The sequence below is a fragment of the Onthophagus taurus genome, chromosome 5 (genome assembly GCF_036711975.1).
Source record: "Onthophagus taurus isolate NC chromosome 5, IU_Otau_3.0, whole genome shotgun sequence".
NCBI classification, from domain to species: Eukaryota; Metazoa; Arthropoda; class Insecta; order Coleoptera; family Scarabaeidae; genus Onthophagus; species Onthophagus taurus.
Genome location: NC_091970.1, coordinates 3,788,352 through 3,803,641, shown reverse-complemented (window position 1 = coordinate 3,803,641; position 15,290 = coordinate 3,788,352). Strand labels below are relative to the sequence as shown.

The 15,290-nt window shown below is 31.8% G+C and overlaps 3 protein-coding genes and 1 long non-coding RNA gene across 7 annotated transcripts in view; 2 read left to right on the top strand and 2 right to left on the bottom strand.

The window, feature by feature from the left end:
* The first annotated feature begins 303 nt into the window (after nt 1-303).
* LOC111426446 (Discs large 5) lies at nt 304-8,728 on the top strand. Of its 3 annotated transcripts, none has more exons than XM_023060965.2 (12): nt 317-391; nt 759-800; nt 902-1,029; nt 1,082-1,462; nt 1,517-1,758; nt 2,978-3,892; nt 3,942-4,770; nt 4,964-6,098; nt 6,175-6,379; nt 6,510-7,458; nt 7,512-7,731; nt 7,913-8,728. In XM_023060965.2, exons 2-12 carry the CDS (start codon nt 767-769, stop codon nt 8,011-8,013), a joined length of 5,139 nt encoding a protein of 1,712 aa, XP_022916733.2. In that variant the 5' UTR covers nt 317-391; nt 759-766; the 3' UTR covers nt 8,014-8,728. The 3 variants fall into 3 exon arrangements, with proteins under 3 accessions (XP_071052116.1, XP_022916733.2, XP_022916732.2); XM_023060964.2 differs by having other exon boundaries at nt 6,151-6,379; XM_071196015.1 differs by lacking the exon at nt 759-800 and having other exon boundaries at nt 304-391; nt 6,151-6,379.
* Nucleotides 8,729-9,541: 813 nt separating this feature from the next.
* Nucleotides 9,542-11,151, bottom strand: LOC111426450 (uncharacterized). 2 transcript variants are annotated; one of them, XM_023060973.2, is made up of 2 exons: nt 10,684-11,151; nt 9,542-10,627 (listed from the first exon to the last, which is right to left on the bottom strand). In XM_023060973.2, the coding sequence occupies exons 1-2, from the start codon at nt 10,767-10,769 to the stop codon at nt 9,820-9,822; spliced, it is 894 nt and encodes a 297-aa protein (XP_022916741.2). In that variant the 5' UTR covers nt 10,770-11,151; the 3' UTR covers nt 9,542-9,819. The 2 variants fall into 2 exon arrangements, with proteins under 2 accessions (XP_022916741.2, XP_022916740.2); XM_023060972.2 differs by having other exon boundaries at nt 9,542-10,633; nt 10,684-11,145.
* Nucleotides 11,152-11,864: 713 nt separating this feature from the next.
* On the top strand, nt 11,865-14,193 carry LOC111426449 (probable glutamate receptor). The gene is made up of 8 exons (XM_023060971.2): nt 11,865-12,453; nt 12,517-12,687; nt 12,735-12,951; nt 13,006-13,185; nt 13,234-13,336; nt 13,389-13,494; nt 13,548-13,732; nt 13,780-14,193. The coding sequence occupies exons 1-8, from the start codon at nt 11,880-11,882 to the stop codon at nt 13,957-13,959; spliced, it is 1,716 nt and encodes a 571-aa protein (XP_022916739.2). The 5' UTR covers nt 11,865-11,879; the 3' UTR covers nt 13,960-14,193.
* The window catches only part of LOC111426452 (uncharacterized), a 29,300-nt gene continuing 28,167 nt past the window's right edge, over nt 14,158-15,290 (bottom strand). Inside the window, exon 5 of the long non-coding RNA XR_011640381.1 lies at nt 14,158-14,218. This is a non-coding gene — a long non-coding RNA (uncharacterized lncRNA). The remainder of the gene's footprint in view (nt 14,219-15,290) is intronic.

Sequence of the window (15,290 nt, the reverse complement as noted above, 5' to 3'; positions counted from 1 at the left end):
GAAGCAATTTTGACCTACGCGTCTCATTGCTTTAAAAAGTAATCAAATAGCACGAATAAGTCATCAACAATAATAATTAATTAATTGATAAGATTCCTTTAATTAATTAATAAATTTATTTAAAAATAATAAAATTAGGCAACTAATGTGACACTATTAGATATCATAATAATCCATTTATTTATAAATATGTATTTATCTATAATGTATTTAATTAATATTATTGAATTAATAAATAATTTTGATGAATTAAATTGAAATTAAAAAATAAGTTTAGATTTCTTTTGACATTTGACATTTTTTTTGGAGCTAACTTCATGTCGATCAAATATTTACACACTACACCAAAATGGCCGTCCCCCTTTAATAATATGAGTTAATTCTAATTTAGGTGAGTAAATGATAAAGAAATCGTTGGTTTTGTGCGTGCTTTTCGATTTTTGCCTTCAATAAAGGATATAAAACGTTTCCGTTGGAATGGAGTGCATTTTATTTCCGGAAAAAGAAGTTATCATAACCTTTTTGTGTTGTGTTGGTGGTCTTAAGTTTTTTTTTGTAATTTCTCTAATAAAATTTGATTTCTAACAATTACATGATGTAGAAGTTGTGTTACAACATTGATTTAAGGCGATGGTGGTGGTTAAAAGTTGCGCCCAACGAATCGGAACGGTACAAAAAAAAAATGGTCTTGAGACTTTCTATTTTTGTTATTATTAGAATAATAGAGTTTTTAGAGTTATTTTTTTTGCGATTTTTAGCGGTGTGAATGGCGTCTAATACAGATGGGAGTACCAGCAATGGTAAGTTTTCGTTTGAAACTCATTTAATTTTTTTTTAAATTAATTTTTACTAATTTTTGATTAAATTACTTTACATCACATTAAAGATTATTACTGTCTAGGTACCCTTTCTAGAAACTACTCTATCAGCTCAAGCTCATCAAGAGATTACGACCAGCTCAAACAACAATATGACAAAGCCAATAACGAACTAGCCACATTAAGAAGACGTTGTGATCATGCTATGAAAGTAATTAATTGAAGAATATTAACCACTTTTACTGATTTTTTTGATTTTTAAGGAATTAGATTATTATAGGAGTCATCATAGAGTTGCAATGAATCAATTGGAAGTTTCTTCACAAGATACAGCCGCTTTACGAACAAAATACGGCGACGTTTTGAATGAAAATCAACGATTAGAACAAAACATACAAAGCTTAAGAAACGAATTATCCGAATATCATCGGCAACAAGAAGTTTTATTATCTGATACGAACACTTCCGATTCATTGTACATGCTAACAAGACACGATGTCGTCGATTATGAAACGTTACGGAAAAGATATGAGGAGCTCATCTCTTCTCATTCGCAAGCGATTAATAAATTGGAAATGGCCCAAGTCGAAAATAATCGACTCACCAAGAAAGTTGATGAATTATCACAAGAACGAAACACAATTGTATTTATTTAGTTAATTAAATCAATTTTGGTTATTAATCAATTTTTTTTGTAGTTGAGAGACAATGATAGTTTAAAAGAACAGATTACAACAGCTTATAGCCAATGGAATAAGGTCGTTCGGGATTGCAATAAGTATCGGGAAGCCTCCATAAAAGCCCAACAAAAATATGACGAAGCCATTAAAGAGGTTAACCAAGCAATGGCGTTCCGAATGAAAGCTAACAAAGAAGTACAAAGATTAACTGATGAAAGAAACGCCACAATGTCCGAATATAATCTAATTATGAGCGAAAGGTAAAGTTTTTATTTGACACTAAATGGCAAAATGACAATTAAACGCATGTGGCGGCATCCGTCGGGGATATTTTGAAATTATTCAGCTAAGAACCGAACCACTAGAATACAGGTTGAATTGGGTATAAATATAAAAGCTCTAACTAACGTTCCGACTAATTGGGAATTAGTCAGATGCAATTACACCTGTCAAATAATGCCGCCACATTTGAATTTCACTGCATCATATCGAAAAATCCCTTTAAAGTGACGTTTTCATTTGCCATCTACCAGTTTAAACTTGTACTACAAGTTTAAATTCTGAACAAACGTCAACTTTTAAAATTCTTAGCGACAAATTTAAAAATATAACATGAATTGGAACCAACCTTTTTAAATTTTAAAAAATACTGGTAATAATTGTTATTGCTGTCTCTCATCATTCCCACCATTAATAACAAAATTGTTAGTTTAATTAAATCATTTAAGTATAGACGGTAGAACTAGAATCATTCGGGTTTAGCCGTCTTTAGAGACGTGTGGCTAAACCCAAATGATACGTCTGAAGTCGCACGGCTAAACCCCAAACTTTCTAGTTCTAGTGTGAGTTGCAGCATTCTAGCGATTGCTATGCAGCGTCTTAAGAGACGTCCGGTTAAACCCAAACGATTCTAATTCTAGGTATAGTATTAGTTCTACATAGTAACAGTGCTAGTGTAAAACTAGAACTAACACTAATAAGCGTTTAGAGACACGCGGCTAAACCCATATGATTCTAGTTCTAGGTATAGTTTTAGTTCTAGTGTTACACTAGCACTGTTACTATGTATAACTAACACTATACCTAGAACTAGAATCATTCGGGTTTAACAGTCTTAAGAAACGTACGGTTAATTAGCAACCATGGAAAATATTTCCAGTAGTTAAATGTAACCAAAAGTGAATAAACTGGGCCTTAGTCTATAGTTATGTTTACTCAACGGACCTTAACCTGGAGCTGGGGTAAAATGACATTAAGTGTCAAAATGACATTTCTTAACCTAAAAAAAATTTTTTTTTTTATGTTTACATTTATTTTTAAACTCGCTAATTACGTTTTTACGAATTATATCACGTATTTACACAATAATTTAGCGCTTCGATCAGTTTCTTTCATGTATTCATTTAAAATACAACGATTTTTTTTTAAATATTACAAATAAGTTTAAATGCAGTGGTTTTCACGTTATATGCTTTGCAGGGACACCGTTCACAAAGAAATGGAGAAATTAAGCGATGATCTAACCCAAGCTTACAAAAAAAATAAATTACTCGAAGCAACCAACAAAGAATTAATCGAGGAAAAGCAAAATTTGAATTATCAAATGGAAAGTTTACGGAGAGAAATAACGAGTGCCTTATTAGACCGTGATAAAGCCTTGAAGGATTGTAACGATTTAAGGGAGAAATTCGGCGAGTACAACGCATCGAAGGAAGATTCGAGGGATATGATGACAAGTCGTTTGGAAAGTTTGAATTTGCTCGGTGAGAATTCAACGAGAAAGGAGGTTCAGGTTGATTCAAGGAGTTTCTCACAAAGACAATCTCGACTCGATAACCTAGACCAGGCGAATCAAGAGTTGGAGTCTTTACGGAAAAACTTAGATAAAGTCCAAACGGAGCTTGCAGAAGCGATTCAGGAGGCGGAAGTTTCCAAAGGAAGAAGAGATTGGGCGTTCTCCGAGCGCGATAAAATCGTTTTGGAAAGAGAAAGTATCAGAACGCTTTGTGATAATATGCGTAAAGAGCGCGATCGGGCCGTATCGGATTTAGCGGAGAGTTTACGGGAATCCGATAACATTAAGAAGCAAAGGAACGATATGTTAAAAGAAAATAAAATGCTTAAACAAGCGTTTAAGCTACACATGGATAAAGAAGCTCAAGCTCAAAATCAATTTCGGAACAACGAATACAATCACTCGCATGATAGTGCCATCGATAGTGATATGCAAGAATGGGAGACGGAAATTTTAGAAATGGATTTAACGGGAATCTCTATGGAGGGCGATTTAGGGTTTGAATTGGTTTCGGGCCGCGAAGATCCTCATTATCCGAATGATACCGGGATTTATGTTGCTTCAGTTACCAAGGGGTCTATCGCAGATGGAAAATTGAGGTAAATCTTTATTTATTAATTAGAAATGGTGTTAATTAATTAATTTTAGAGTGAACGATTGTTTAACTCAAGTTCAAAATTTGGTTTGTTCGAACGTTTCGAAACGGATGGTGATCGAAACATTACGTACAAGCGGCCCAGTTGTCCACATGGTGATTAGGCGGAGGAGGAGCGCGAATTGGTCCCCAACATCGAATCAACCGCAAAATCGGCACCAAAATAATTCGAAAGTTGCGCGGTGGGTGTACACGGCGCGATTAGCCTCTGGGTGCCATGGTTTATCATTGGAATCAGGGGTTTATATAAGTAAAATAAGCGAGGGAAGCCTCGCTTCGAAAGATAGTAGTTTAGTGGTTGGTGACCGCGTTTTAAGAATTAATAACAAATCTATGGACGGGTTAGAAAGCATCCACGAAGCGTTGGCGATGCTAAACGATGACAGAGCTGATATGTTATCGATAACAACTTTAAAAATGAGCTATTTAGACCCCGAGTGCACAACGAACGTGTTCATGCCCGTTCAACGGTACAAAAAAGAAAATAGAAGCTCGCAAACCGAGGATTTTCCTTCGCAAGATTACGGGAGAGATTTCGATCGGAGGTGTTTAAACCACGAAAAGAACAGCGGGGCTTGGTTGAAAGAAAAACTGGATATGGTGAGGGGAAGGAGAAACTCCAAAGATCGGAATCGAAGCGAAGAAAAGAAAAAATATAGAAATAGCTCCCCGAATCCGCTTGATTTAAGCAACGCTACCTTCGAACAAGAACAAGCCATAGCTGCTTTAGATAATGTTATCGATTATCACGAACCGAAAAAAACTAAGCGAATTTCAACCGGGATGAGTAGTTCAGAAAAAAATGGGGGAACTTGGCCTAAGGTAAATAATTAACCTCAAAAATTATTTTGTTTAAAAAATTAACCTCAAAAATTATTTTATGTCAATTTAAAAAAAAATTAACCTCAAAAATTTTTCTGTTATGTCAATTTAAAAAAAAAATAACCTCAAAAATTATTTTGTTGTCGTCTTAAAAAAAAATTAACCTAAAAAATTATTTTGTTATTTTTCTTAGGTTAGAGCTACAAATGTGCTTCAAAATGATACAGGAACAATCGTGGCAAAACGTAAAGATCGAGCACCTTTAAGTTTATTAACAAATCCGAGTCATGATGATTACGTTCGGCCACCACCGAGTAATAGTATAAGAAATTCAAATCCGGTGCCGATTTCTATTGCGAATAACGCACGACACATGACATCTAAAAGTTTCGACAATAACAACCCGCATTTCACGAAAATGTTCAAGGTGAATAACTCGTTCGAAAAATTGAAGGCGAATAAGATGCTCGAGTACGATTCGTCGCGAGAGAATCGCTTAAGCATGAATATTAAATCGAAGGATAGTTTTTATTTTCCAAAACCTCCTTCGTTAATTAGCGAAAAAGATATTTTGATTGATTACAAAAAAAATAAAAACATAACCTCGAAATGTAATAATTCAAGTTCTGATCGGGATTCGATTCACACCACTTTATTCACGAGACCACTCCGTTTACCGAATTCGTTTCACCCGCACCCACACCCCCATTCTAATCCTTCCCCGATTAATTTCCCCACGAGTCATGAAAGTTGCTGTTGCACTCTCCCTCCGGATACGGCCCCATACTTAGTCAGACCGATCCTTCCGCACTCACACACTCAATATAGAGACACAGAAATCAGTATCAATTACGACAACGGTACTTATCCGAGAAAAAAAGAAAACCAACGTATCCGAATACCTTCAAATCCGAGTGTAACCTCAAAAAACTCTGCTGGAAAATTGAGTACTGGGAGTATTGAGAGAACTTCCGAGAGGGGTTCCCCAATGCCAATTTTTGAAGTGGAAGTGTTAAATCCAGAAAACGCCGTTAAACGACATCATTATTGTTGGCCCCATAAACCACTCCCGGGGGAACTTCGAAAGGTTCATATCGATAAATCAAACGAACCGCTAGGGATTCAAATTAATTGTCCGGAAACTGGGGGGATTTTCGTTTCTGCCGTAAACGATAACAGTTTAGCAAGTCGAGTTGGACTACAAATCGGGGATCAACTCCTGGAAGTTTGCGGAATTAACATGCGTAGTGCCACCTATGCTTTAGCCGCCAACGTTTTGAGGCAATGCGGAAATTCTATTACGATGTTGGTTCAATACAGCCCCGATAGTGAGTAAACTTTGTCGTTTTAATCGAAATTTAACACCTGTGTTACTTTTAGAATTTTCATTTTCTGAATTTCAAGAATTAGACGGTTCGGGTTCATGTTCCGGGTCGAGTTCAAACGATGATGGGGACGGCGAACCAACCCCTTGTAACTCACCGAAAGAAATACGGAAAAGTCATCCTGCTTCGCTTAGTTTACCGTTATCAAATTTAAGCGGGCAAACAACTTTAAGTCGATCTTCACAACCAAGTTCATCGTTACAACGACAAAGTAGCTCAAATAGGTAAGTTAAATCGACATAACCTCAAATGTCAAATCAATTTTATGTAGCGACATCTAGTGAGTACTTTTCAAAATATTGTGAAGTTAAAAAGTCATGTCAATAATTTATAACCTCACTTTTTTTGTTGCAGGGGTGAAGATGAACCTCGTTATCTTTACATTGAAACGGTAAAAACTTCGAATTTAGGAATATCACTTGTTGGTGGAAATTCCGTTGGTATTTTCATTCATTCCGTCCAACCAGATTCGTTAGCATACGACGCGGGGCTCCGCACTGGGGATCAAATCTTAGAATACAACGGAAGTGATCTTCGTCATGCGACCGCGGAAGAAGCCGCGTACGAATTGGCTAAACCCGCCGATAAAGTGACCGTTTTAGCTCATTATCGGATCGATCGTTACAATGAAATTAAAGATAAACCGGGGGATAGTTTGTACATCCGATGTTGTTTTGATCGTAGCGGGAGTGATTTGACCGATAGTTTACAACTTTGTTTTAACAAAGATGACGTGCTCTACGTGGATAATACTATGTTTAATGGGATTCCCGGTCATTGGAGGGCGTGGAAATTGGATTCGGATGGTCATCGACAACAATGCGGAATTATTCCGAGTAAATATAAAGTGGAAGAAGAAATTTTAGTGAGACGGAGTAGTACGGATTTGGAAAATCGCGGTAGTACCACGGCACGGAGAAGTTTTTTTAGACGGAAAAAGCATCAAAGAACGGGATCGAGAGATTCAAAAGAAATCGCGACTTTTAACGTTTCATCCGGTTGGTATTCCGATAACGGTAGTTTACACGAAGATTTATCGATGTGTTCGTATCAACGAGTTGAAAAATTAGATTACCCCGAATTTAGACCCGTTTTGGTTCTCGGCCCCTTAGCTGAATACGTCGTCGATAAATTAGTTAACGATTTCCCCGAAAAATTTAAAAAAGTTTTAGCCGAACCGCGACATTGTACTCAAGCTGCTTTAGAAACTGAGATGGCCGAGAATTTAATTGTCGATTACCGAAGGAAAGGAAATTATTTCGAGTGCATTACAGTCGCTGCGATAAGATCTGTTTGCAGCGCGGTGAGTTAATTAATGAGTAACTTTAAAAAAAAATAAATTGTTTATTTTTTTAGAGATTACACTGTATGTTGAACGTTTCTGTTTCGTCGGTTGAGAAACTTCACCGAAACCAACTCTATCCTATCGTTTTATTAATAAAATTTAAAAGTACCAAACAAATTAAAGAGGTAAAAGACACGAGATATCCGATGGATAAGCTTTCTGGTAAAGCTGCGAAGGAAATGTACGAACACTGTTTGAAATTAGAAGCGGAATATCATCATTTAATAACTGGTACTTAATTGACTTATTCAGTGCTGGATTGTTGTGTACTTTTCATTAAAGTAAAACTAGAACTAACACTAGACCTAGAACTATAAAGCTTCAAACTATAATTTTTCTAGTTATAGATCTACTGTTAGTTTTAGTTTTAATTATTATTCAATATAATTAATTATTTATTAAATTTTTTTAGCAACAATTCCTGCTGGAGTAAATATTGCATATATGTGTACCCAAGTGAAAGCTGCAATAGATGCGGAACATACGAAAAGTCAATGGGTTCCGGTACAATAAATAAAAATAAACTGCCGAAGAAATCACGCCGATTTGGTGTGAGCCTTAAAATTTTAAAATTTAAAAATGCAGATAACGATGTGATTATTATAATATTTTGATAAGAAAGAATTTTTACACTTTGTACTTTAAAAGAAAAAAAAAGTAATTAGTTAGAATTGTCTTCCTAAAAGGATTGAAAAAAGAAATTAATTTTTTTAACCTTTTTTACTATCACTATGATATAAATTTATAAAAAATATGTAACGAATCTACATAACCTAGCTTTTAGAACGAATTCGGATTCTAAGCTTTTATTTGTTTATTTTTAAATGTTGTTTCTGTTGATTAAAAATTTTATTTCCCCTTTTTTAATTTTTAAAAATGTTTATCATTACGACTCATTTCGCTTTGTAAATATAACCTTGTTATTTCTCTATTGTATCTCGTCAAAAAAGATGTAATTTTGAAGAGTATTTTATTATAATGTGCACGAGAGATTATTCTTTCAGTATTGTTATTATTATTTTGCAACAACGAAACTTAAAAATCGTAAAAATACAAAACAATTATTTTAAGGAAGATTATTAGATAATCAATCATCTGGTGGTTTGTAACTTTACATTTTTTTTTTGTATTTACTCTGTGATTACCCTTATTATTAACCTCTTCCATATCTGCGGCTATGGTTTTACTTCTCTTTTTTGAAGATTCAATAAAATTTACACAAAAATAATTGTCTATAAGTAAACATAACCTAAAAATTGACATAACCTCGAAATTTCCAGTTAATACTCGTACAATTAAAAAAATCCAATTTATTGAAGAAAATCTAAGTAAAACTAACCTTTTTTTTGTTGAATCTTGAAGTAAATTTCGAAACAATATTTTTTATAAACTCTTTAAAGTTTCTAATTAAAAAACAACTAACTTTTCAGGTTATAATTTGACATTTCAAATTAGTGTCACCAATCCTAAACAATAAAAGGAATCTTAAAAATCGTAAAAATAAAAAAAAAAATTTTATTTACTCTGATTATCCTTATTCTTAACCTCCTGCATACATTTTCTCGTTTTACTTCGTTTTTTTTAAGATTCAATAAAACTTTCACAAAAATAATTAGTCTAAAAGTAAACATAACCTCAAATTCCCAAATTTATAATTTACCTTTAATAACAAGATAATCCGCCTAATGTTGGATTTCACATTTTATTTGAGTAAAAATGATTCGAGCAAATTTATCGCAATTAAATTTTAACAAGAATTATTATTTATAATTATGTTGAGTGATTTGAGTGTAATACGACATGTAGCGAGTCATTTTCAAATACAATTACATTTAACCTAACTTTTTTTTCTAAATTAATAGTTTTTATAAAAATTACAACTTCTCTCTCATTTGCAACATTTTTTTTATTTATAGGAGATTATAACATTAATTCTTTAACCCAGATACAATGGAAAATTAACATTTACGATAATTTGGGTTATTGCTCGATTAATACTCGTAAAATATAAAAACCTTTTTTGTTCAAAGTTTCTAAGTTCAAACTTCTAAGTTTCTAATTAAAAAACACAACTCACTTGTCAAGTTATAATTTGACATTTCAAATCAGCATTACCAATCCTAAATAATGAAAGGAAACCAAAAAATCTTAAAAATACAATTTATTTGATTTTTCTTGTATTTACTCTTTGATTATCCTTAATATTAACCTCCTCCATATCTTTTTTTAAAGATTCAATGAAATTTACACAAAAATAATTATTGCCTAAAACTAAACATAACCTAAAAATTGACATAACCTTAAAATTCCCAAATTTATTTATAATTTATCTTTAATAACATGATAAACCGAGTAAGGCTTTTTTAGAATCGGGTGAACATCATTTTCGCATTGTATACATATTTTATCCTTTTTATAATCCAAATAATTCTTCAAAAACAACCGATTTAATTTATGTACTTGTGGGTGATTCATGTACTCATCCAATTTCATCCACTTACAATCAGCTAATTCAAATTGTGATTTCTTTATATCAACATTTAACGGTTTCAACGAAATCACCACATATAAATCTGAACACCCAAAAGTTCCCCCGTGTCCATGTCTTAAAGTCAATAAACTGTCAAATTTCGTTTTTATGTTGGTTTCTTCGAAAACCTCCCTTATTGCAGCATCGATTAAATTCTCACCGGGTTCTACGTACCCTCCAGGTAATTTCCAATGATCGAATTTGAGATGATTTTCTTGTACGACTAATATTTCATCGTTTTCGTTAACGACCAAGCATCCAACACCCAAAGTTGTGTGTGCGTAAGGTGGGATAGCGCAAGGTTCATCTTTCGGAAGCCACTTATACAACATTATGTAGTGTTCTTTCGCGTGATGAAATTTAAAACCGCTTTTGGTTAAAACGGGGACCCATTCCGAGTGTTCCATCAAAACTTTAAACCAAATTCCTCTTAATTTTTGATTATCCCAGTACTTCAATGATTCCTCCAGTTTCATTGGAAAATCTTTAATATCACAATCTTCTACCTCCGATGATATAATAATCCCATTATAACGATCCATAAATCCTCGTAATATATTCGGATTCCGATAAGCGGCCATATCAACAAATTTTCTTCTAATACTTAAAATGATCTGATTAATTTAATTAATGCGTAAATAAAATAATCTTACTTTAAATTGTTGAATACATAACCTCTATACCATAAAATATTAACGTATCTAATCGAAAACTTTCGTAACACTCTTACTAAATACATTTAACTGAGTGACTTCGCGATTTTCGTTGCGTTATCAATCGTTTCAAAGGTTGCATTACAACTAAAGTATTATTAAACATAATACTTTAAATTAGTACGAAAAATTTTAAGGTTATGTCATTTTAAAAATAATTGTAGTGTAGAGTGTAGGCAACCCAATACACACATTTACTTCAATTTGTTCATGATTAATTAATGTAATAATAAATAAGTTTTTCCCTAAAATATATAAATTTATTATTTTTGACCCATAAAAGAGATTGGTGAATGCCTTATCAAAAGAATAATAAATATTTTTAAGTCAACATAACCTCAAGTGTCAATCCACTTCGAATTTATTTTTTTCGTGATTTTGAGGTTGTTGTTAATATTTAATGTTAGATCTTAAATTTTATTTAAATAATAATGATTTTTTGAGCTCAATTCATAGCAATTAATAAAAATTATTATTAGTTATAATTATGTTCAGTGGAATGAATTTCAGCGACATCTAGCGAGTCATTTTCAAATTCAATGATATTTAACTTAAAAATTTTTTTAATAATTTAAATTTTGTATAGAAATTATAACTTTTCTTTCATTTGTAACATTTTTTTTTTATTTATAAGAGATTAGCGCATTAATTCTTTAACCCAGTTACAAAGTAAAATAAACAGTTACGATAATTACGTTTACTACTCGGTTAATACTGATAAATTAAAAAAATCCAATTTATAAAAGAAAATCTAAGTGAAACTAACCTTTTTCTTGTTAAATCTCCTTGAAGCAAAACCCGAAACAATATTTATAAACACATTAAAGTTTATGATTAAAAAACATAACTCACCTTTTAAGTTCTAATTTGACATTTCAAATCAATGTCGCCAATCCTAAAAAATAAAAAGAATTCTCGTCAACTAATCAACAAATTAAAATTATTTAAATCATTTTCTGCCATTGCACCATCATTAAACTTAGTTTCAACTATGTAAATAACCAAATGCGTATTTACATCAATTTCCTTATGATTAAGAATTCTTTTAAGTCCATAATATCCTAATTTGAGCAAACACACAAATTGTACCCCAAAACCCATATAGACGCACCTTTCACATTTATTAACCCAGAAAAATGCACGTTTTAGCCAACCTCCTAATTTCAACGTATTTCAATCAATTTCATTGCATTTTGATATTTAGCAACAACCATTTCGAGTATAACTCGAAAATTCCGATTGTATCAGTTGGTTGTGATGAAAAAATCGACGAAAACGTCGTTTTTAAATACCATGGGTGTCAGGGGATCGTGATTTCGTGCGAAAATGATTTGGGGATTTTCGAAAATTTCGAATTTTTATTAAAATCGAATTTGGAAAGATTCAATTTCAGGCGATATTTAATTTTTGGTGGAAATTTTGAGATATTTTCGTCGAAAAGTATCAATTACGTTGCGGATGTTGTAATGGTTTCGAAAGAATTTGATTTTGACGATAAATTCTGGTTGGGATATGATTCCATTTTTGGAATGTACACTCATAGATACGTTGGAGAGAAATCACAGAGAGAAATTGTGCTGCTTGATAAGTGGTTTTTAAAGAATCAAAGTTTTTCGTTCAATTTTAATCTTTATTTGGATAAATTACAAGATCAAAACGGGAGGGAGCTCAAAATTGCAACTTTTAATTATGAACCTTACTCAATTCCTGGTTAATTTTTTAATTTTTTCGCTTGATTCAATTCATGTACTTTATTTATTTTTTTAATTTTAGGTAATAAAGATGGAACTGAAATGTTAGTGGTGCTAGAATTCGCGAAAAGATACAAAATGACCCCGACTTTTCTTGTTGACGATGTAGGGATGTGGGGCGAAATTTACGATAATTGGACCGGAATTGGAATTTTAGGAAATTTAGCGATGGATAAAGGAGACGTTGGAATTGGTAATTTCTTAACTTATCACAAAATCGTTTTAAAATCGAAATTTAAGGCGCTTTATACACTTGGGAACACGATTTTCACTTTTTGGACTTCACCAAACCAACGATTCGAACTGGGGTTACTTGCATAGCTCCCAAACCCAAGATAATCGGGGGTTGGATTACCCCATTCCTCGCATTTTCATGGAAATTATGGATCGTGTTAATTATCGCGATCATCATCATCTTTTCATCAATCTTTTATGTTTTGACGTTTAATACGTCAAAGTAAATTGGGTTGCATAACTTCACAACAAATTTTAAACTACATATCTATTTTAGATCGTTTTTACAAGAGAATTTAATGAAATCGTTTATATTAACTCAATCGATTTTTTTGTTACAAAGTATACCGAAATTTCCCTCTAATTCGAGAATCATTTTCGCTTTGTCTTTATTGTTGAGTTTAATGACAGCTACTTTGTATAACTCGGGTTTAGCCAGCATTATGACGGTGCCGAGGTAAATTACACGTTTTTATTTAATAAAGTGACTTAACTTTAATTTAAGGTACAAAGGAACAATTGATGATGTTTATGATTTGATTAAAAGTGATGTTAAATGGGGTGCATCTTCTTATGCTTGGATTTCTTCGTTGTATGATGATAATAGTGTAATTCGTACTTATTTAGGAATTAAACAAACTAAATTTGTTTCTGTTTTAGGATGTTTATAAAGAAGTCGTCAACAATTTTTATAAAGGATCACCGGATGATTTAAGGAAAAGAAACAACGAATCGTTCGCCTTTGCAATCGAACGTTTACATGGAGGTTAATTCTCCCAATATTTGTTTAAAATTAATTCATTTGTTTTAACCAAAAAGGTCATTACGCAATTGGTGAATACATAACAAAGGAGGGAATTCAAGAACGTCGATTAATGTCCCAGGATATTTATTGGGATTATTGCATCGTTATGTTGAGGAAAAGTTCCATTTTAACCCCGAAGTTTGATAATTTAATCTTGGAAATATCCCAAACTGGTTTACCTAGCTTTTGGGAATATCAAGTAACGGTACAAATTAATTTATTTATAAGTTGTAAATTTTTTTTTAGGTTAGTGTAAGAAACAGTGACATGAAACTACAAGAAGCAGTTCATAATTCCGGACATCAACCACATTCATCAAGTTTAATTAAATTATCTTTTACGCATTTAGAGGGGGCTTTTGCGTTATGGATTTTGGGGATTATTATTTCTTGTATTGCGTTTTTATGGGAGTTGCGACCAAAATAATTAATAACAATAACTGCATTATTAATTAAACGTCAAGTGCTACAAGGGAATTTTATTTTCCACCAACCTAAATAATTTAATTAAATATTCAATTTAAGAAATTTAAAGCAAATTAAAAAAGTTTTTCCACTAAAAATAAGTGAGGTTATGTCCTATGGTTATGTCTATTCTAATTGAGATGTCAAAAATCGGTTATTTGTTATTCTAGAAATAAATAAATTTAGGAGAGACTTACCCATAAGATGTTTATCTTGTTCACCTGGAAAGAAAATAAATTTTTAGGATTTGCGTATAAATTACAATAAATAATAAATTCAATAAAGATAAGTTTAAATTGAGAGATGTCACTTTGGAATACGTCATAAATGGAATAATTAATTTGTAAAATGTTATTATTGCGAATAACAATAATAATAAATTAATAAATAAATAATAAATCAATAAAAATAACTTTCAATCAAAAAATATTTTTTTTTTTTACTTTTAGATCGTTTGACTTTAGAACAAAAACGAAGTTTGGTTCATTTGAACGTTGTTCATAGATCGATTGTCAATTTTTCTAAACATAACCGTTTATCCGTATTGATTGTTTGGGTTTTAAGAAAATAAATTGTAATGAAATAACTTATTTATGTAAAGCAAACAAGTAAAAATATTATTTAATTGTAATTAATCTTTAAAATATATAGTTTTTGTAGGTTTATTGATGAAAATATTGAAATTTTAATAACTGTCAACGAAAAGTGAGGTTGTCTATCGGAGAATTGATTTTTGGTTTTTATCATAATACGAATTTTTAAAATGTAAAATTTTATATTGTTTATGTTAAATTATGTGTAATTAAATATATATTATCACAAACTGACGATCTTTACTAGCATGTGTGGAACTATTACACAAAATTTTTGGAAAATCAAATTATATTGATATATTGTATTATTAGATGTAAAATTGGTTGCCTACACTATTTAAATGTTTATTTTTCTTCTACTTTCGCATCCCTGTTTGTGAAGCATTATGTTTATTTATTTATTATATTAATTAATGAATTATATTTCGATATAATTCATAGTTGATGTTTTAAACTAGTTGTATAACGATGATAAATGTAAATTTGAAACAATTTATGGGGGTTAATTTGAATTTCAACTTCACCGAGTGAATTTCTGAATTATTGTGTCGTGATGGATGCAAGTGTTACACAAATGCTAATTGAATGTGTGAAGTGTAATGTTCGTTATCCTACAAAAGTTAATCGAATCTCAGCCTCACTCTATATTCATACTCAAATGGATTAAGTAGATTTGGCCTAATTCTCTATTCGGCTATGA